The sequence below is a fragment of the Hemicordylus capensis genome, chromosome 2 (genome assembly GCF_027244095.1).
Source record: "Hemicordylus capensis ecotype Gifberg chromosome 2, rHemCap1.1.pri, whole genome shotgun sequence".
Taxonomy (NCBI): Eukaryota; Metazoa; Chordata; class Lepidosauria; order Squamata; family Cordylidae; genus Hemicordylus; species Hemicordylus capensis.
In genome coordinates this window covers 81754440-81777741 of record NC_069658.1, presented here as the reverse complement: position 1 = coordinate 81777741, position 23302 = coordinate 81754440, and the positions used below count along the sequence as shown (strand labels likewise).

Below are 23302 nucleotides of genomic sequence, written 5' to 3'. Positions count from 1 at the left end.
AACTCATTCTATTTCCTGATAGTGGCCAGCCAGATTCCTTAAGCAGGTTCACAACAAGGGCATATTATCTAGAATCGACCTCTTGTTGTTAATGGCAGGTTCTTAGAATTGGTGGCAGCTGTGCTGTAGGAATGTCTTTGGATCCTTGTATATTCAGTGTGTGCATTGTTGGTGAGTTCTCAGGATTGGCCAGTGCATAGCTGGATGCAATGAGCTCCCTGGATATTACCCAGGCAGTAGAGAAAAACTGTGCACAATTTCCAATCATTTGCAGAACAGTGCTCTTGCGCTACTACACTGATTTTGTTTTAAATGTCCACAGAAGAGTGGGTGGTGTAGAAATTGCCCATGGGCCACTACATGGCTTGTGGCCCACTGCCTTTTCTGTTTCAGGGCAGTTGTCATTCTAGGCAGTCGTCAGTACTACAGCTGTGTCTCCTGTTGTATTAAGTGAACTCTAATCCAGACATGAAATTATTTGAATATTGGCAAGACATCACTGAGATGTCACATGGTAGTTATCCACAATCTGTTCTTAAGCCTTACAGCACTGGGCTTCTCAGCTGTAGGAGAGCCAGGAGCAAATTCTACCTAGAGTCAGGAGGACTACCACTGTTTCAGCACTGGATCTGATGAAGTGGGTTATAATGTTAAAGCTAAACTGCTCCAATAAACTGTATCTTAGACTGTTCTTGAAGAATGATGGCTGCTGCTACTGCAGTAGTAGTAGTGCAGATGGTGCAAAGAAGGAGCTATCTGGCTACATACAACATCAGCACTTCACATCTGTAGGCTTTACATCTGTCCTACTGACTTCTGGGCACAACCAAAAGGCTGTTTTTAATGTATGAAAACATAATTGTTCATATCCAGCATGACTTCTCTTCTGCCATGGTAAACATGCAATTCACTCTGAAAATGCCTTCCTTGATTATGCCACACATGAGCCAAGTTTGCTCCAGGAGCATAGCAAGGTTGGAGGCAGCTCTGTTGAGGAAAGTTTTGAGGATGGCCTGCCTGCCATTGCTTCCCTCTATGGACTGCTGTCTCCCACCCATCTGCCTGCCCACAGCTGGCCTGTCTTTGTCAGGCAGTGGTTACCTGTTAGCACTCAGTTCCAACTCCATGCTGGCCACCTCACCTGATATCACAGAGCTGAGGCAGCCACACTGCCCCATGCCAGCAAGAACAGCCCTGCCTTAAGGGGGCTGCCTGTTTACAATGGGATTGGAACAACTCTGCACAGGCTCAGTGACTCAGAGAGTGGCTGGTGCCAGTGGCTCTGTTTCTCACTCATTTGTGGGAACAGCTGGTATGTGCAGCAAAACAACAATAACAAAAATAATACCTTTCACTAAGCAGAGAAGTAAAAAGAGAACAGTCATACTTACAGATATATCATCACTAAAATCTATTTCATCCAAATCAAGATATTCAGGGACTTCCATTATTCTGCTATGCACATCTTCATTGACTTAGTCACATATAATAAAGTTCTATTTAAAAGGAAAGAGAGAAAAAGAGAAACATTAACATTGTACACTAAAAAGTAGTGATGGTGAACTCCTCTCAAAACAATTCAGAATCAGCTAGATATTTACATGCTTTTCCAGGAAGCATTATCAGGAAATATTCAGAAAAAGCTTGGAATGTTTTAAAGAAGATTGGAAACCATTCTTGTTGTATCTAAAGAATTACTTTCCTACTATGGACTTGACAGCAGGGTTTGAAATTTAGTAAAAATCGCAGGTTGGTTAGATTAATTATGTTTGTAAAGGTTTGAATTTATGTTTTGAATTATTATTATAGCAAGGGTAAATTTTATAGTTGATGATTCACGAAGAAATGTGAGCTGGAAGTCCACCTTTTTTGTACGTATTTGTAATGAATGATAATATTACTATTGTTAAAATTAAAAAAAATTGAATTTGAAAAAAAAAAAGGAAATATTCAGAAAAAGCTCATCTGTCTCCAGAGAGTTATCTCTGGGCTTGTAATGTTCGTCTATATTGTGCCCTGAAAATTGGAGTGTCCAACACTAGTTGTAGTGGACATGTAAAAATGCATCACCCCCACATGCATACACATGCAATTTTAAAATAAAAAATAACAAAACCCCAAACAAACAATCCAAGAATAAGAGAGGGATGATGGATTGGAACTTCATACTTGCAAAGCAGGAGATCTGACTTAAACAGCAGAGCTAGATTGAACCAGTGGCTGACATCCAGACTAGGTTATCAACAGTAAAAGTCGATTTTGACTCCTGGCACCCACAGAGCCCTGTGGTTTTCTTCGGTAAATCCCCCACCAGGCATCCTTTCTTTCCAGGTTCCTCCAAGAGAGGGGGTACTATCATCCCCTCCTACTGAGGCGTTGCACAAGACAGGCAGGGCCACACAACAAGACGAGGCCCAGCCCTGTCACTCCCATACCCACCCACCCCCCTTTATGTGAGAAGAGACCTGGTCTTACAGTAAGTAAAGTGTGCCGTCCAGTCGATTTTGACTCCTGGTGCCCATGGAGCCCTGTGGTTTTCTTCAGTAGAATACAGGAGGAGTTTACCATTGCCTCCTTCCGCGCAGTATGAGATGATGCCTTTCAGCATCTTCCTGTATCATAGCAGTGGGGATTCGAACTGGCAACCTTCTGCCTGTTAGTCAAGCATTTCCCTGCTGTGCCACTTAATGTGATTATCAACAGTACTCCTCAGGATTACTCTAAAGGACTATTTAATTTCAATAGGACTTCTGTTGAGTAATGTAGTCAGGATGTCAGCCACTATTTTTAGTTTTTATTTCATATTTGCTATTGTCAAAAAGCACCTCAGTTTTCTGGGTGAGTTTTCAAACCCTCCATATTTCATCTATTTTCACCGTGACTGCCCATGTGCAGAATCTCATTTTATATTCCAAGTCAGAGAAGAACATCTTGGGGAAAAGATACTTGCTTCAAAATTTCCCTTTATCTCCCTCACTGGAGGGGCACAAAAGGGGCATGGCTTGGTCTCCAGAGGGCTCATGGGAACCCTCATGAGCTCATTCCCGCCCAGCGTTTGCTGGCTGGGTGTATTTATTTCCCTTCCTCAACCTCAAGCGAGGGAGTGGAAGGGAAATATGCACCCAGCCAGCCAATGCTGGCTGGGAATGAACCCTGGAGGGCTCACACAGCCCTTCCATGGCTCGTGGCTGGGTTGTTTGAACCCATCCACTCAATGGTGGCTCCGCCCCGCCTCACAAAGTTGTTGTGAGGATAAACATAACCATGAACACCCCTCTGGGCTCTATGAAGGAAGAGCAGGATCATGGGTGGGATCATCTCATGCCCTCACCATCCACATGGTTGCCAGGGGAGTTGTTAGGCACTCCAGAGCAGCCCTTTTCCTATAAGCCCTTCTCCCAGCCTGTTTAAGTGTCCTGCCCTAGCCCCACTCCCAAACAGTATTTCAGCAGCTCACCTACAAAATTCCTCCCTACAAAGCAGGAGTAGCATGCATAGATTATATCATGGTTATCTTGGCATTATGCAGCTCAGGTGGGATGAAGCCATAGAGAAACAGGACTCTGCAGCACTGCCCTCTTCTGTTCTATTATGGCTATTCAGTGCATGGTCCAGCCAAATTTAAGCAGATTTCAACACCACTGATTTCACTGAAGGAGAAGTAAGCATCTGCTTAACTCTCCCACTGAAATCAGTGGGATTTAAAAGTGATTAACTCTGGCTAAATTGTGCTCATTGTAATCAAGACAGCATATAAATATTAATAACAGACTGTTGCTAATTAGGTTCTTAAATTCAATGGGTCAGGAGTTGACAATCCTTATAATCTAGAGTACATAACAAGGCTTTGCTGTGAGCTGGAATGAGCTAGACTGTTACATTTGGGGAGCTTTTGTACTGGAGTATAAGAGTGTCATTTTATATTCCTAATGCTGTCTTGTTTAGGGCCAGCACCCCCTCTGGATGGTCTGCAGATGGAGGAAAGCAACAAGAGCCACTGCAAAATGTGCCACAGAGCTTTTCCTTTCCCCTTTTCAACAGAAACAAGAGGAAATTGGGAGAGATCTGAAAGGAATTAAGGAACTGAGGGTGTGATTTTAAAGGGGGAAAAGAGAAAGGAGAAAGAAGGGAAGAGAATTGGGCACCATTTCGTACTTCAGGCAGCAAAATGCCATAGGCCTGTGTGGGTTTTGTTCTGTATGTTTCTGCTGCCTGGTCATAGAAAAGGTAATAAAGAATGGCCTAAGAGAGCCAAGGAAGGTGCCCTTACTTGTACCAAGCAGTAATCAGCACACGTGCAAACAAATATACTATACAATGTGCATGTACAAGACTTGTATTACAAACATCACTGGAACTTCATGGTGCATGCTTGCAAAAGGCTTGACGATTATTTTTACAGAGTTTTCATAATGGGAGGGAGGAAGACTCAGAAGACAATGAAGTGAAGACACCTCATTGTGCAACATTCCTTTTTTAAAAGGCTGTGACTATGGCTATATGTTGGCTAGTCTTGTGAAGAGACACACCAAGATCACTCACAAAATCAAAAACTGTTCTACCCGGGTTTGGGAGCTCTGTATGCTCCCAATTTTCAATTGTGTGGAAGCAAGGTAAGAGGAAAACCTGGGTAAAAATGATTGTGTGGAAACAAGGTAGCAGCAAAAGCTTCTCAGGTTTTGCTCCTACCTTGCTTCCATACAACTGAAAATTGGGAGCACACAGAGCTCCCAAATCTAGGTAGAACATAATTTTTGACTGTGTGAATGACCTCACTGTTTGTTGTTCACACCTGTTTCTCTTTGGAGGTTTTTTGGCTGTTCTCAGACTTTTTTTCAGCCTGGGAGAGGGAGGGACACTGCTTTTTTACAAATCTTGTGACCTCTTCTTCCCTTCTCTATTAGCATTATATTCATATTAGCAATATGAATATGACCTCGAATATTTATATAACACTTTTCATCAAAAATTCCCAAAGCAGCTTACATCGAAAAAAATCCAATAGAAATAAATAAGAAGGATCACTGTCCTTAAAGGGCTCACAATCCAAAAGAAACAGAAGGTAAACACCAGCAACAACCACTAGAGAGATGCTGTGCTGGGGCTGGATAGGGACAGTGGCTCCCTTCTGCTAACTAGAAGAGAATTACCACTTTAAAGGTGCCTCTTGGCTCAGTTAGCAGGGGGTTATATATTTACATCAAATGCAAGTGAACTGAGTTACATGGCCAGTTCTATTTTTCCTTTTTCAGCAGTCTGAAACTCAATAGGCTACATTCTGAAAACGTCCTAGTAAGCCTTACCACTCAAATTGTGATCAGCTAACAGCTTTTTTCAAAGCCGGTTTAAAACAGATGTTAAAATTGATGGAGAAGTCTACTGCAAGTTTATGAAAGTGATGGGGAATAAGGGACAGTTCACACACATACAAGCATACATAGGTATGTATCCTGGCAATCCTTCCATCCCTTTTTTGAGAAGGAAAAAACACTTTAGTGCATCACACATGTGTCTATCCCACATCATGCTCTATGGGCATTTTCAGATGGCAATAAACTGTTGGATGTTCAAAGTTTTCACACAGATTAGAAGCATGATCTTACTCCCTGTTCACATGCTGCTGCAAACCTCCATGCTACCAACTAGCACATGCTGAGCAGGAACCTTGTGAAATTTTCACAGTTCCACCTGCTGGCCAGTTCTTGCATTCCAAAAAGACACTACAAAAGTAGGAGTGAAGAAGGGTGGGTTCTTCTCAGAATGCAAGAGTTGGCCAGCAGGTAGAGCGATGAAAATTGCATAAGGTTCCTGCTTGGTGTGTACTGTATAGAGAGGATAAGATCATAAGTAAGTAGTATGGAAGTAGTGTGGAAGGTTGCAGTGTGGGTATGGGGAGTAGATCATGCTTGGAACAACAAATATTTATATACCGCTTTTCAACAAAGGTTTCCAAATTAGTTTACAAAGAAACATAATAAGTAAATGAATGAATGAATGAATAAATAAGATGGACCCCTGTCCCCAAAGGGCTCACAGTCTATAAAGAAACCATAAGATAGACAGACACTAGCAACAGTCACTGGAGGTACTGTGCTGTGGGTGGATAGGGCCAGTTACTCTCCCCCTGCTAAATAAGATAAACACCACATTAAAAAGGAGCCTCTTTGCTCAGTTTGCAGGGGAACTTGCACAAAAGCTGTTAACATCTTGCAACTTACTGCCATCTGGAAATGCCCCATGTGTTTACTCTTCCACCACACAGGTTTTCCAGCCGGTGGCTGTGAGAACTGGTTCCATGAATGGCTTTCAGAAAGTATAAATTTCCACAAACAATTCTGAAAGAGTTACTATTAATCTTCAAAATGTACACAAAGTTTCTTGGCATGAGCATAATCATCTTAAGAGGGGTTTTGTCCTGCAATTGTTTATCATTTACAGTTACATAGCAACAGGAAACATGTTCAAAAGTTAAACAATCACAGGTCACAATGGGAAAGGAAGGCTATGAGCATGGGTAACTTTTTGTTTTAAACTCTAGTTATTTGTCTAATTGCAATACAAGCAAATTTAGGATAAATGTAGATTTAGCAGATTCTAAATGCCATGAACCTTGATGACATAAACCACTTCTTGAGGACTGAGAAACAAGGAAAGAGGAGTCAGCGGAGTGAGTAAAAAGCAACCCTTATGTGATGCAGGAGGTTCATGACCAAGTCTCTCAATGGGGCTATTCTTACAATCACAAAAATCGGGCTAGGAAAATCCTAGCCCGATTTTTGTGATCGCAAGAACCACCGTGCTCATAGCCGAGTCCGGTGGTTCTGAAGCGGCTAACCCGCTCCTGTAGCCCACCCCTTAGCCCGGGTTTGCCGAGTGAGCGCTCCACAAATCCAGGCTATCTGCTCGTGAGTAGCCGCACTGTGTCTACTTGTGAGTAGACCCCCGGCCGGGAGACTTAAAAGCAGCTTTCTGGCTCGGGGGTCTCCCCAGTATGCCCTGCACGCTTGCACAGGTCATACTGGGGCTTCTGGGGGCCACGCAGCCCCCAAGCTCCCCAGCCCCCGCCGGCTCCGTCTCGGAGCTGGCCATTGTGTGGGCGGCCGATCCGGCCGCCCAGGGCTCCCTGCCCGCTCAGCGCCCTAAACTGGGTCTCACTGATCATGAGATCCGGTCCAATGTCTTTTTCTTTACCGAAAGAGAGAGGTCATGGAGGCTGCCAAATTGAATAGGGAAGTGACATTGGGGAAATAAGGTTTTAATTAAATTAAGATATTGGATCTTCCTTCCAGAGGTTGCTATTGGTCCTTTTGGCAGCTAAAATATGGGTGACAGTATGACAATCTCTGTGGCAACTTAAACTGCAGAAACTGGCTAGATAAACAGATTAAAAGCCTCTCCAAAGAGCCTTATGCCAGGTCAAATTAGCTGCCATTTTCAGTGCTCTGAAGTAAAGACAAATATGCTGGGAAATCTGATTGTTGGTATCTTGTATCATATTGGATCTCTACCAGAGGTTCCTGAAAGTAACTCATGAGAAACTACTAGGGGCCAACAAATTCTGGCGGGAGCCAACCAAAAATTGTGGTTAGAAGGTGCCTCTCTGAAGAACAGAGTCTTCTTATTGATCTCATGCAGCATCTCAAAAACACAGAGCAAGGTCAGGAACAATTGCCTGCTCCAAGCTGCAGCAGGGTGGTGGTGGAATTGTTCTTAGACCTCCTTTTAGCCTGAAAGGGGGCTGAAAAGGGGGCCTCTTTGGCTTGAACAGAGAGCTGGAAAGGGAGCTGTAGGCTTGTCCTTTCATTCATCCACTGTGTTGGCAAGGCATTTTTCACAGACAGAATTCTTCATTCTTCACAGGCTATTCACAGCAGCCCAAGGAAGCCTTTCACCACCTCCCAGTAGTTCTAAGCTGAAAAGGAGAGATGAAAGCTTGTCTGTTTGCCAGCTGTGACTGCAAGATACTTTTTGCAATTGCAGTGCCCAAAGCAAGCCATCAGTTCTCCCTCTAACCTCCAGCTTGGAGCTAGATGGGAGAGGCAGAGCGTTTTCCTGTTTGGCTACTGTTTTTGGTAGAAGCACCTTGAACACCAGCAGCCAAAAAACTCATAGTTTTCTTCCACCTAGCATGTATTCCAATGACTGGGAGAAAATTCTTTGGGCCTCAGACAGACGTTGGGGAGGTGTGGTGAATCTCTTTTTGCAATTTCAAAATTGGGAGGAGTCTGGGGCTCAATACACTTATCAGAAGGTAGCAACACATCATGGTGAGAAGGGAAGTGCACAAAATCAGCAAAGCAGGTTCACCTTGAATCTGAACTGGATTCGAGCTGACGTGGCCTGGTCCCATAAACTGTCAAACTCGGCCTGATACAAGTTCGAACTGAGCCGGTTTGAAAAGGCTCGGAACTCTACCGGAACAGTAAAGGGGGGAGAAGAAGAAGTAGAGCAGGAAGGAGGGGAGTAGAAAAGTACCTTAAAAGTGTTACAGCTAGTGGTGGCAGCTCCCCACCCGATCCCCACTGGCCTCCCCCTGAGTAGCCCAGGCCAGTTCAGGACTGGTTCGAGCCTCTGCGCAGGCATGGAAGTAACTAAAATGGTCTCCACACATGTGCAGAGGCTATATGCATTACCACAACTGGGCCTGATTCAGTTTGAACTCAGACTAACTGAGGCTGGTCCAGTTTGACCTCGAACCCCTCCAGACAAGCCAGCTTAAACACCTCTAATGTTGAGCAAAATGTAGAAGTCTGTGAGGCTATTCCCACAATCAATGGACCCATGGGTGAGCCTGGTGCTCCCAAGGTGGCTAGGCCACCTAAAACACTCTCCCCTTAAATGAGGTTAGTGGAGCTAGCGCTCAGTTAACCTCATTTTGTTGCTCGTGTGTCGCCGAGGTGCGTGGTGTCACATGAGTAGACCCCTGACCGGGAGGCTGCAAACAGCCTCCTGGCCTTGGTGGTCTCTCCAGGATGCCCCACACACTCGCGCAGGGCATCCTGGAACGTCCAGGGGCCAACCAGCCCCCAATCCCCGCCTCCCCTGCCAGCTCCATGCTAGAGCCGGCAATCGTGTGGGCGGCCAATCCGGCTGCCCAGGGCTCTGGGCAGGATCTTCTGCAGAGAGAGTGGGCTAAGCCCACTTTCTCCACAGACCTGACAGAAGCTCTTCTCAGAGATCATGAGAAGAGCTTCTGTGATTCACCAAGGAGCTTCTTTGGGCATCTGACAGAAGGAAAAGAGCATGATGAATATTTTATAGGTAAAACTGCACTGAGGTTTTTCAGTGATTAAGCAATGCTTATTTGAAGTGAAATAATGAGATTTTCACCCTGAGAAGCATTTGGGGTTTCAACAGAGGGGACAAATAGATTTTGGTGTGTTTGTGTGTTGGGGACCATGATTCTAAACAAGACTCAAAGGTCTTTTTAAAATCCCACCCTTCTTCCAAGTTGCTCAGAGCAGAGTACAAATTCATCCCACTTCCTTTTAATACTCAGAACAACCCTGTAGGGTATGTTAAGTTGAGAGATCATGACTGACCCAGTGTCACCCAGTGAGCTTCATAACTGAAGGGAAGTTTGAACCATTCTGAGATCCCTATTCTAACCACAACACCATACTGGCTCTTTAAAAAGAGCCATTTGTAAAAGTGACCATTACAAATGCTCTTAAGATGCATTATTTTTTGTAATTTGATCTTTAATTTATCAAATTACCAAAAAGAATGCCTCTTAAGAGCATTTGTAATGGTCACTTTTTCATACCCCATATTAACCACACATACAGGAACACTGGAGGAGTAATCACATGTAAGCCTAAAATGCGGTTCTCTCATTGTCCTTCTTAAAGGGTGTCCCTGTTTTCAACTAGACATTAAGATTTGTTTCCCCCCATATGTAAACCCTAGTGACCAACCCCACATCTGTGAGAAATAATCCCAAACATAATCTTTCTGTTGAAAACATTGTATTGCATACAAAAGTATTCATCTTCCTTTTTTTTAACTCAGGAAGTGAAGTTGTTCCCAGCGCTTTCCCTATAGAGAGCCCTATGGGGAAAGTGCTAGGAAGGACTACATTTCCCAGTAGTCTGTCCATACTTTCTAAGATGGTACTCTGTTTCTTTTGAAATCCCCCTCCTGCCTGGCAGTGGGAAATGGCTCTCACACTGAAAGTATTTTGCCCAAATGGCCCCTAATTGAAAAACAGTGAAGGTCACTGGTTAAACTGAGAGATGATGACAAGCTTAATATCACCCCACGAGCTCATTGTCTGCAGGGATTTGAAGCTGGGTCTTCCAATTTTGAGTCTCCTGCTTTAACCATAAGTCGATCACAAGTATATGGGACAAGATACTGCCACACTGATGAAAATGTCACTGTAACTGATAGCATGCGAGGTGCAATACTAATCTTAAAAGAAGGCTGACATTCTTTATTAGTTTATTAATTATTTATGTACTATTATTTTAACCACATTTGTGATAAAATCTTATTCTCTGTATAAAACAAAAATAATCAATTGAATACAAAGTAATTCATTGCTTGGGAAACAGGACAGCATAAAATATATAGTTATTCATGCAGGACTTCAGGAAAAGTCACATAACATATTCTGAACATTCTACAGTAGAATGAAACATGCATGGCTTGATGTATCCTTAAACTGAAGTCTTAATGCTGTACAAAATATGTACAAAACATACATTATGTAACATATGCTAGAGATTTGTTGTTGCTGGACATGATAATGATGATGATGATGATGATGATTTATTTGATTTCTATACCACCCAGTCGATTTCTATAATTGTTGCTTCATTTTTAGGAGGCCAACACAAGGCCTATAGATGGCTTTCTTTTTTTCTTTCTTTATTTGATTTCTATACTGCCCTTCCAAAAATGGCTCAGGGCAGTTTACACAGAGAAATAATAAATAATTAAGATAGATCCCTGTCCCCAAAGGACTCACAATCTAAAGAGAAACAAAAGATAGACACCAGCAACAGTCACTGGAGGTACTGTGCTGGGGGTGGATAGGGCCAGCTACTCTCCCCCTGCTAAACAAAGAGAATCACCACGTTAAAAGGTGCCTTTTTGCCAAGTTAGCAGGGGTGATGCTGCTTATCATGCACATGCTGGTTGATAGAGGCAACTACACAAACATAGTTGTATAGCATGTGGATAAACAGGTTTTTGCCCCTTCTTCTTGACCTTCCTTATTTGCTACTCTATGACAGCAGCCCACCCTCTTTCCCTCCTCCATTAAGTGCACCTAGCATGGAGTCTGGGTGTAGCTGAGTTCAGGCTCTATTGGAAGGCTGGGTGAGGGGAGATCTTAAAACCTCTATTTAAATATACAGAACACACAAATTTATAATTCCATATATCTGCCACACACACACACACATGCATGCACACACAGAGATCTTGCTTCCTGCTCCCATACTCTCTTTTACAAAGATCTATTGAGATTTTGCAGGGACAGCAGGGAACTCTGGTTGCTAAGCATATGGAGAAACACATACAGATGGAGATACAGATGAGGACTTCTTTTCACAACAGAAAGACTGCACCTTCACTTGCACTTTGTAGTTAATCAGCATAAGAAGATAAGGGCTTGTAGCAGAGTATCCTGAAGACAGAACTGTCAGAACTGGTGGTGCAAAGTAATTAGAATGAAAATCTTTCAGGCAATAAATTAGGATAAAGTGAGAAATCCAGAGTGAAGTAACAAGAAATGTTAAGGGCAAGATAACTTTACATGCTCTGAGGACCTCAATTGTATAATCTCCAAACCATATGCCACCATGTGTTGCCTTTTTATATTCCCAAAGGAGGTGTAATATTCGGAAACTAACAAGGAGGATAATTATTAGTGGGAGAGCATCAATTGCTACTAGAAATATTCTTCCATAAAAAATCTCTGTCCGGTAATTGCTGTACTCAGTCTTGCATTCAGCATATTTCCCAGCATCGATTAAACTGCTATTTTGCTGGAAAGTTTCATTTCCGACATTCAAGTTTCCAGTCCTTCCTGTATATGGTAAAATTGGAGCGCAAACTGCAAATCCAGTAATCCAGAGAGTAAAAACTAGGACCAAGTGACACTTCCGATGGGTTGTGCTTGCAGCTCCGGCTGGAGGATGCAACACTCGACACAACTTAAAACAGTACAGCAAAGCAATATATAATGTGAACCATATGGCAAGAGAAGTGGTAAAAATTGTTGTGAACTTGAGGATTTTGCAGTGGACCAAATTCAAACCAACATCAGAGGCATCAACAATCTTCAAGGCATTCACCAAATTGTTTGCAAGATGGATCATGGCAAGACTGAAAATAAGTATAAATGAGGTTCGCAAATACTCACTGATGCATCTCTTTGTGGAGTAAATCAACAACATATTTCCAATCACATTGACAGAGATAAGAACACCACAGGTGATTGTTTCCAATGTGCCAGCACTGACACCCATGCTTTTTTAGCTAACTAATTTCCCAGATCTATTCCAATCTTTAACACCTGTGAACTTCAAGAACTCTGGTAAAAAAATCTCACAAGGTGCAAAGGCATTTTTCTCCTCTGGTGAAATTTCATATTATGTATAATGCCAAAGAAATACACATGCAAGAATCAGCCTCTTCACAGAATGCAAAACTGAAAAACAAAACCAGCCAATGTAGTTAATGTTCTCAAATGACCTTTCATCATCTCATGGGGTGCTATCATTATGAAAATTCACAAGGGTATCCTTTAATGAAAGGGTACATAAAATATGGCAACAACCTGGAAGCATGCCAGCCTAAAAATATCTTATATGAGGAGTCCTTTGGTGAATAACAACACTCCCTATGTCTGTGAGATTTGGTAAAGATACACCAGAAAAACCTGTCCTATAATGATAAACAACTCTGTTATTGCTAATAAGAAAAGATTGGTTGCTTTTCACTACCTTTATTCTGAAAATAATCTATTACACTGAGCTACATTACACCGAACTACAAGCTATAGCTATAGAAAATAAGAATTAAATGAGAAAAGTTAACAACAAATGCTGCTTTTTCAGCCTGTGCCAACTAAAACCCCACACAAATAGTAGAGCTCTTCTCGCAATCTGTGAGAAGAGCTTGCGGGCGGTTTGCATGGAAGGAGGCTTTAACGTACCTCCACCGCAGACAACTGGCTAGAAGTCCCTGGGTGGGCAGATTGCCTGTCCAAACGCACAGCGGCTCCTGCTGCAGCTTCCAGAGTTGGGCTGCCGGGATATGCTGCCACGCATTGCCCTGCCCCGGAGCACAAATAATGCACTGCATGAGTGTGTGGTGCATTACTGGGATCCCCCTCCCCTCCAAAGGGTGGCAGCTGTGGCTGCAAGCTCACACATGATTAAAAAAACAAGGTTAAAGGAGCACTCGCTCCCTTAACTTCATTTAACTGGGAAGCTACTTAGCTACTTAGGTGGGTTTGCCACCGTGATAAAGCGTGATCCCGGTCATTCAAAAAAGTGTGCAAAACCGGGCTGGGTTCCCTTAGCCCAGTTTTGCATGCTCGTGTGAATAGCAAAACAATACAACACAAAATACAAAATTAAAAAATTGTTCTAGAATTATCATTATACGTTGTTCGATCACCACAATCATTTTGTTATATTGTGTGCTGAAGCATGTTTTACAAGATTGAAAAACGTTGTAACAATGAAACAATGGACCGGGTCTCACGATCAGTGAGAACCGGTTTTAAGCTGTGAGCGGGAAGAGTGGGCTAAGCCCGCTCTCCCCGCTCATGAGCGGGCAGGGAGCCCTGGGCAGCCGGATCGGCCGCCCACATGATGTCTGGCTCTGAGCCGGAGCCGGCAGGGGCTGGGGAGCTCGGGGGCTGCGCGCCCCCCGGAAGCCCCAGTATGCCCTGCGAGAGCGCGCAGGGCATACTGGGGAGACCCCCGAGCCGGGAGGTGGCTTTTCGCCTCCCGGCTGGAGGTCTGCTCGTGAGTAGCCGCGGTGCCACGGCTACTCGCGAGCAAATCGCCCGGGTTTGCGGAGCGCTCGCTCCGCAAACCCGGGCTAAGGAGCGGGCTACAGGAACGGGTTAGCTGCTCTTGAACAACTGGGCTCGGCTGCGAGCCCGGTGATTTTTACGCTCACAAAAATTGGACTAGGATTTTCCTAGCCCGATTTTTGTGATCGTAAGAATATCCCCAATATATAATGTTTTAATTGTATTATTTGCAAGGCCGTATCAGGTTATTTCATTTTTGTTCTGTATCTCACAATACTGCCCCCCTTCTAGTTGGTTCCGTTCAGTGGGATCTACCCATAAATGAGCTTGGGATGGAGCTTTATTATATCCAGTGGCATCATGACACCTGCTTTTTAATTAGAGTCAGTTACTTCATACAATTATAGGCCAGAGAAAAGATTTCTCCTGAGCATTTAAAAAGAACAATAGCTCTAAGATCAACAAGCTTCAAAGACAGGGCAAATGCCTCAGCTTAGGGTAAAATACACAATACAAATAAACTGCTATTAGATGTACTCTGACACCATATCATCATTACTAATATTAAAAACAAAAAAGATTAAAATAGGGTCTCCTGACAGGTCAATCAACACAGTGGTGCAGCTTGTACTGTCCAGGTGATGGTTCAGTAAAAGTGTCAGTACATAGTAGTCCAGAAAGAAGGGTCTTCAGTATATTTCAGAAGGCATATATCTAATAGTAATTCTCTGAATCTAGAACATGCCTAGAAGATATACCTTCAAGTATTTATCAACTTCAACTGGCTTTTTTATAAGATTCCATATACCTATCAACATGTCCCTATTTTCCATTCACCTGAACAGGAAAATAGGAACATTTTATATATTTACTTATTAGAGACATTTAATATACCGCCCACTACAAAGACTCTGGGTGGTGTACAACAACAGGCAACATTAAAAATTACATTAATTATTTTTAATTATTAATGTAAAGAATTAAAGTAACTACCAGAAAACAGAAAAATGAACTACAGGGCAAAGGCCTGGAGAAAAAGAAAAGTCTTCAATAGCGATTTGAAGATCGCTAAGGAAGGTGCTAGCCGGATCTGTAGGGGGAGAGAGTTCCAAAGGAGCGGGGCAGCAACCGAAAAGGCCCTTTCACAGGTCCTAGAGCTCCGAACATCTCGGAAATCAGGGACTGACAGAAGGGCTATCTGAGCTGATCTAACCGGATGGGATGTAACTGGATGGGAGAGGCAGATCTGTACGTAGACAGGCGCCAGGCCCCGCAAGGCTTTGAAGGTCAGAACCAGGACCTTAAATTGAGCTCGTAAGTGAATAGGCAACCAGTGCAATGACTGTAGGAGAGGTGTTACCCTGTCATATTTTCTGGCACCCATGAGTAGATGAGCCGCTACATTCTGGACCCGCTGCAGCTTCCTGATCGTCCTCAAAAGTAACCCTAGATAGAGAGCGTTACAGTAGTCTAAATGGGAAATAACAAGGGCATGGGTCATTGTCATTAATGCCTGCCGATCGAGGTAAGGGCGTAATTGGCGAACCAGATGAAGCTGGGCAAAAGCACTTCTGGCCGCAGCTTCCAACTGCTGCTCAAGCAGGAGGCGCGAGTCCAAAAGGACCCCCAAATCACGAACAAGCTCTTTTGAGGGAAGCGCCACCCCATCAAAAACAAGGTTCAGATCCAGCTGTTGGCCGTTATAAGGGCTGAATAAAAGTAATTCAGTCTTAGTGGGATTCAGTCTGAGCTTATTTTGATTCATCCAGACCTTAATAGCTTCCAGGCAGCGAGTAAGCACAGAAACAGCATCCCCAAAATGGTCTGGGATGGCAATATATAGTTGAGTATCATCAGCGTATTGATGAAATCTCACCCCAAACTGGGAAATGACCTGACCCAGTGGCTTCATATAGATGTTAAAAAGGACAGGGGCAAGAACTGAACCTGGGGAACTCCATAAAGGAGTGACATGGGACATGTTGGCAGGTATGATTTTATACTGCCCTTTGCCCCCCCCTCCAGAAAATATCAATCTCACCCAAGTGCCATACCAAATTTCTTTTCAAGCTTTGAACGAGGATTAAAGATATGGTATGTAGTCTCAGAAGAAGTTTTAAGCACACACATACACACAGTATCAAGCACAATTATGCAGTCTTTCATTGTTTCCACCAACTATAGGAAATAAATCCATTTGGTTTAGTCTAGTGTTCCTAGGGTTTAAATTAACAATGTCTGTAACCTTTATTTTTTGAAAGAAAAACTGATTACAAGCAGATTATTTAACATTGTGGCAGTAACAGCAGTAACATTAATGTCGAGGACTGGGCATATCTGACATCAGAATTCCTGGTCCCCACCACCAGGAGGTCTCAGAGTGCGGGGCAAGTGCCCTGGGCTGTGCGCTGGTGGTGCAGGCCCTTTAACTGACCACCTAGCACTGCCATGGGGGTGACTGGGTGGCACAGCAAGGTTTGGTAGTTTGGGGGCAGGTGAGCAGGGAGTGACTAACTTCTCCTTGGGAAGCCTGTGCAGCTGCTGGGAGGACACATGGGCTTCTGGGGATTGTAGTCACTCAGAACATCTCTAATATGAGACAGGAGCTGGTAGGACAGCTTTTCCTCCTACTTTGGAAAAATGCTGGGTATGAAAGCTGGGTAAGATGGCACTGTCCCACTCAGTCCCTGTCTCCCACACAATCACTTCTCTCTCCTCCTACCTAGTTGTTTGCTACCTCACAACTGAAAATTGGGAGCACACACAGCTCCCAAACCTAGGTAGGACATGTCTCCTACCCAGTTTTCAGTTGTGTGAACAGCCTCTATATTTCCCCCAAAAGGAGTAAAAGTGGTTAGGGGAGGAGTAAAAGTGGTAGGGCATCTCAAAAACTAATCACAGAATTACATAAAACATGTCATTCTATGCAACACACTATTAATACTTAGGACAACTTCAGCTGTCATGGTGGCAAGTATGGTTGTACCAACTGCCAGTTCCCAGAAAGTCTGTGCTCTTGGTACAAGTCGCAAGCTCTGCTCCCGGCTAGGGGTGTACACAAAACCGGATTGCCCGGTTTCGTTCAAGTCCAGACTGGACTCAAACTTGACCGAGCATGTTCGGCTTTGGCACACACACATCTGGTTCGGTTCAGTTCGGGGGGGGGGGGGTTCTCGAGTTAATTTAAAAAAAAAAAAAGATTAAAAAGTTTAAATTTTACTTACTGCCACCCAGTCTGGGGGTTTAGATTAGGCCGGGGGCGGGGTGTCTCCAGAAGTTCCTCTCCCCCGTGGTCCTCCATTTATGTACAAATCACCCTGTTTGGGTGGTCTGTGTGGCCCAGCCATACAGAGGCCCATTGGGCATGTGCAGCAACCTCCAAAATGGCTACCACAATGGAGGGAAGGCATGGAACAAGCCAAAGACTGCCTGAACTGGGTGATTTGCACATAAATGAAGGCCAGTGGGGGAGGGGGAACATCTGGAGACCCTCCCCCCCTTGCCGAATCTAAGCACCCAGACTGAGTGGTAATAAGAGAAATTTAATTGTTAATTTTTTTAAAAAAATTACACTTGCAACCTCCACCCATGAACTGCTGGGGGGTTCGGTCTGACAGTGAACCGAACCGGGGTGGTGGTGGTTCAATATCAGACCAAACATATCCCTACTCCTGGCATATAATCTGAAGCCACCAATGTTGGGTTCACTAGCTGCACTTCCCTCTAGGACCCCAGCACCTGTAACCAAATCAAGATTTGAAGTTGGTTATAGATGGTACACTCCAGAGGGGAGTGTGGTTGAGGAACCTGACATGGGCAGGTTCAGACAACATGCTGGAAGAGGAACCTACAGATCGCACCAGGAGTGCACACTTGCCAGGACTGTACATGCCACTGTGACATGTGAAGCCCCATTAGTGTTTGTATAGAACTGTTAAAATCCTGCATATATTATCCTGTTGTTCTCACAAACACCGTGTAAGGTGAGTGTGTTGCAACTAGGAGAGTAGTTTGCCTAAGACCACCTAATGAACTCGTGGTAGAGGTAAGGTTAAAACCAATAATGTCCCAATTCACAGCTCAGATTCGGGCACTATATTAGACCATCTCCAACATGTCATTCAATCATTTTGACATAACATGCTCATATGTCCTCATTTCTAGCCTTTCCATATGCCTACCCTATTATCGCAGACTAGAGTCTTCTTGATCTCCTGTTAATTTAATTTATTTGATTTATTTTAATTGTATTTTAATTTTATTTTAATTTAATTGATTTGATTGATTTTCACCCCTGCTAACTGGGCAAAGAGGCACCTTTTACCATGGTGATTCTCTTTATTTAGCAAGGGGAGAGTAACTGGCCCTATCCGCCCCCAGCACAGTACTTCCAGTGACTGCTGCTGGTGTCTATCTTATGTTTTTTTTTAGAATGTGAGCCCTTTGGGGACAGGGATCCATCTTATTTGTTTGTTATTTCTCTGTGTAAACCGCCCTGAGCCATTTTTGGAAGGGTGGTATAGAAATCGAATTATTATTATTATTATTATTATTATTATTATTATTATTATTATATACCACCCTTCCAAAAATAGCTCAGGGCAGTTTACATCAAAATAGAAACAAAATCAATTAACAGTTAAAATCAAAACTATAAAAACAGTATAAAACCAGTTAAAACATTTAAACAGTTAAAAACCCTGGAAGGCCATGCCAAACAGGTAGGTTTTAAGGGCTCCCCTGAAGGTTAATAATGAGCTCAGATTATGGATTTCTACTGGGAGTGCATTCCAAAACCCAGGAGCAGCTACAGAGAAGGCCCGCCTTTGAGTCGTCAGCAGACAAACCAGTGGTAACTGGATATGGACCTCCTCAATTGACCTTAACGTGCAGTGGGGATCATGCAGGAGAAGGCGCTTTCTAAGATAATTCAGACCTAAGCCGAGTTAGGTTCTTCAGTTCTCAGGCTCTGCTTATGTTGTTACCAGATAGTTTATCCTAATCTTTTCCAGGCATAGTCTACTGGGCATTTGATCCCTGGAGGACATATACACATAACCCTTTAAAGATATTATGATAAAATAATGTACCAGTCTTCTGCCTAAGTCACATTCAGAGTTGCTACTTCATCACCCTTGCAATGAATTGCTGAGACATTGAGTTATGCTCAAAAACAACGCATGAAAAATATATACTTATATGTATGAATTATTCATATTTAAGTTTTGGGAAAGACAACCAGCAAGCAAATCTGAGAAAGAAAACAAAGATATCTGTACACTCATTTATAGGGATGATCTGCTATTAAAAGAGTTTTGCTCTTCACATATTCAGAGTGACAATCTGACATACTGCGACACTATTTTGACAGTAATAAGCCAGATAAGGGTTTATAATGTGGTCTCTGGAGCACTGATTATTCCATCTTCTGGAACTCCCTTCATACATTTCCACTCCCCACTCCCCATTGATGTAAAATAACATTGTTTCTATTAGATGTCATCTGTATTGTCTGGCTTTTCTCTTACTGATTAAGCATCTCTGTTTCACCAGCTTATTTTATTCAACCCCCCCCTCATTAACAATGTATGCCAAGAAAAACATATGGTACAGGATGAATTATCTGCTCAGTCAATTTATATAATATTTAAAGGGAAGGGTTAGATGTATTTTCAGAGGCCATACATGAATCTCAAGCAGCACTTTGGTCTAAGAAAAACAAAAAAGTCAGCAGTCAGGCCACTAAAATAAGGTGATTGATTTCAGTAGAGGAGCAAATTCTGGGACTGGGATTACCTTATCCCTTATCATGTTTATTCAGAAGTTTCCCTGAGTTCAAAAGTTCATATAGTGATCTGGTACTTCTAAGCAAGCCAGAATAAAAGTCATGCTTCTAATCAGCATACAACAGCTATCATAAAACACTGTGATATGCACAAGTGATAAAAGATCACTCTTCAAATCAGATGGTTTTTTAAAAACAACAACGTATAGAGCAAAAAGGGTGCAGGTAATTTCTGCTGGATCATTTTTGCACATATAACTCCTAATTTAATTTATCTAAAACATCAATATGCCACCTCTCCATTCAAAACCAAGTTTTATAGAAATGCTTAGACATAATACAATAAAAACAGAAAGATAACAACAGAGGAGCAGAAATCTTAAAATGTTTAATGTTTGACCACCCAAACCCAGCAAAACCACCAAACAGCAGCCCACAGTAAGAATTAAAAAGTAAAGTGTGCCGTCGTGTCGGTGTTGACTCCTGGCAACCACAGAGTCCTGTGGCTGTCTTTGGTAGAATAGAGGAGGGGTTTACCATTACCATCTTCTGCACAGTATGAGATGATGCCTTTCAGCATCTTCCTATAACACTGCTGCCCGATATAGGTGTTTCCCATAGTCTGGGAAACATGCCAGCGGGGATTCGAAGCAGCAACCTCTGGCTTGCTAGTCAAGTCATTTCCCAGCTGCGCCATTAGGTGGCTACAGAATTACTCCCCCCTAAAAAAAATGTTTCTAAAAATAAAGGTTTTAGCTTGCCTTCACATAACAAAAAGAGGGAAGATGCCAACTGGGTCTCTGGTGGGAGTTCTATAACTGAGGAGCTACGAGTGAGGAGCCTCTGTGTCTAGCAGACACCAACCTCACTTTAGAAGAGAGGAGCACCTAAAGAAGGGCCTCCAAAGATGATGATATACGAGCAGATTCATATGAAGATAGGCAGTATCCTTATCCCGGACCACTAAAAGCTTTAATAGTCAGTACTAGCACTGAAGTTGGGCCCAGAAACAAGGCAAGAGCTGGAGCCACTGAAGTTGTTCAAGCAACAGGATGATATGCTTCCTATTATAAAGGTCTACTAGGACTCCTACTGCTGTGGTTTCAACCAGCTGTAGTTTCCGAACAGTTTTCAAAGTAGTTGCATGGAAAGCAGACTGCAGTGGCTAATCAGGAAATCACCAAAGGTTGAATGATGGTGGTAAGGTCCTTATGCTCTAGGAAAAGGTGGTAAAAACCTGGTAATAGGCATCACCTGTCACAGCAGCTATCTGGACAGCACAATGCAAGACCAAAGCCAGGAGAATCTCAAAGATACGAGCCCAATCTTTAGAAGGGAGTAGAATTCCATCCAGAAAAGTTGGTATATCTAAACTAGACTGGTAAAAGAATATTCTCCACAGTGTTTATTAGAATGGGTAGAATAATTCTCTGAAATATTCTCTCCTATTCTCAATAATGCAGGAGAATATTCTTTTCCAAGTCTAACCAAAACCAAGATCCTCCAGGCTACTTGCCATCAGAAAATTCAGATTCAGCTTATTAGCCTTCACGCAGTCTGCCAATCAGATCCACCTCTCGTGGATCAAATGTAGATGTAGAGCTGGGTGTCACCAACCTACTATGGCATTGTATACCAAATCTCCTGACATCCTTCCCCAGTGTTGCCATGTAGATTGCAGACAGCATGAGAGACAAGATAGAAACTTGCAGCACCCATAGGCTGAAGGTTATGGGTAGAGCAAAAAGTCTCCCTACTAGTGGTTTGCATGGAACTGGTGCCTGCTGGTCCCAAGGTGTGTGTGTGTGGGGGGGGGCTGGTATCTTTAAGGATGGGGGAGGGTGCTCTTACCCCTTCCGCCACGTTTCCCCCACTGGCAGTGTCTTTTAAAATGGTCCAGCGGGGTGGCAGGTACTTTCTTGCCACCCCAGTGCCTCCTCGGGCTGGAAACGTGCACATGTCCAACCTATCAACCAAACAGGCCAGGGGCTTGTGCTGCTAAGTGCTGGACTTCAACTGTGGGGGGAGGAAACTTCATGATTATGCATTACTGGAGGAGCTTGGGAGATTGCTTGAGGAGCTAGAGAGTGGGAGAGTAGAAGATCTGAGCTGGTACAGTGCTGGGCTCCATCCTGATTTCTGTGTTTATCCTGTCTTTTTGGTGGTTTTTCAGTCATTTTCCTGGGCTCTGGAACCGAACCTCTCCATTCCCACTGACTTATGGTTTTATTATTCATGTTTTTGTTATCTGTGGTGTTTGTAGGCCAGAATGGAACCCCCATGAATAACGAGGGCCACCTGTATATCTCACTGAGATTACTAGAATATTACTAACCCAGGTTGAATTCTCAAATCTTCCCCAGCTTGCATTCTACTGTCCTGCTGCTTCATTGCCCCAACTCAACAATGAACCAGTAAGCCAAGTTAACTCTTGTCAGTGGGAGGGAAAATCTAGGAATGATTATGCAATTGCCTGGGCCACTTCTGTATTTGGGAGTCCAGCCCAGTTCAACAGCCCATTCCTGATAGTCCTGTTGAATCAGGACTATCAACCATGTCAGAAGGAAATCCACCAAGGGCACTTTGATCCATCATCCATCAGGGGCAGGCCATCCAAACTGGATCCTCAAGCTGGATGGTCTGTGTGGTCAACTTTGACTGACTTGGTTTGATCGACTGATTTAGTATTAGGTTTGTAAGAGGTGCTGATAGGGAAACTGATCCCAGAACTACTTAGGCATAAGGGCACCAGTAGTTCACTCAAACTAATATTGGTTCCTTAGTACCACATAACATCTCAGATTACTCTGTGCCAACGTAATATTAAAAACCATGATAGTCTAGTAACACTAGGGATTTTATGCTACATAAATGTTTGCAGCTTTATTTGGGAGTAAGCCCCACTGAATATAATGGGATTTACTTCCAAGTACACATACAAAAGATCATGCTAGATGGTTCCATTCCAAACACTATGCAGTATTACATCCCTGTAGTCACAAAGCCCAATCCTATGCATGTTTACTTGGGATCATGTCTCTCTGTATTCAATGGACTTCCTCCCAAGTATTCATAGTATTGTGGTGATGCAGTGCAAGCCAATACATACTTACTCAGAAGTAAGCCCCACTATGTTCAATAGTACTTCTCACCAGCTAAGCATGGAACTTCATAGTCCTACATTTGCTATAACATCAATAGATCTGGAAGGAGCACTTACTGAGGTCATTCACACCATTAAAAACTGGGAGCTGTGTGTGTGTGCTACCAAGTATCAGTTGTGTGGAAGCAAGGTAGGAGGAAAACCCGGATAGAAGTGATTGTGTGGAAGCAAGATAGGAGGAAAAAATGGGTAGCTTTTCCTCTTACCTTGCTTTCATACAATCACTTCTACCCAGGTTTTCCTCCTACCTTGCTTCCACACAACCAAAAATGGGAGCACACACAGCTTCCAGTTTTTGACTGTGTGAATGACTTCATTGACTTACTGACTTAAAAAAAAAAAGCTGCAAGAAATT

General features: G+C 43.2%; 2 protein-coding genes across 8 annotated transcripts in view; both read right to left on the bottom strand.

Annotated features, from left to right (window-relative positions):
• SNCAIP (synuclein alpha interacting protein) overlaps positions 1-23302 on the bottom strand; it is a 143275-nt gene that overhangs the window by 62413 nt on the left and 57560 nt on the right. For all 7 annotated transcript variants that reach the window (XR_008317413.1, XR_008317414.1, XM_053301391.1 and 4 more), the window contains one exon: positions 1392-1496. Coding sequence is in view for 5 of the 7 variants with exons in the window: in XM_053301391.1 (XP_053157366.1) it covers positions 1392-1448 (57 nt within the window). In the remaining 2 variants the exon portion in view is untranslated. The remainder of the gene's footprint in view (positions 1-1391; positions 1497-23302) is intronic.
• Positions 11505-12479, bottom strand: LOC128347165 (uncharacterized). The gene has a single exon (XM_053301398.1). The coding sequence runs from the start codon at positions 12477-12479 to the stop codon at positions 11505-11507; it is 975 nt and encodes a 324-aa protein (XP_053157373.1).

Excerpts from the sequence above, each read along its gene's own strand:
- LOC128347165 (XM_053301398.1), bottom strand. The coding sequence starts at position 12,479 with ATGGGTGTCAGTGCTGGCACATTGGAAACAATCACCTGTGGTGTTCTT.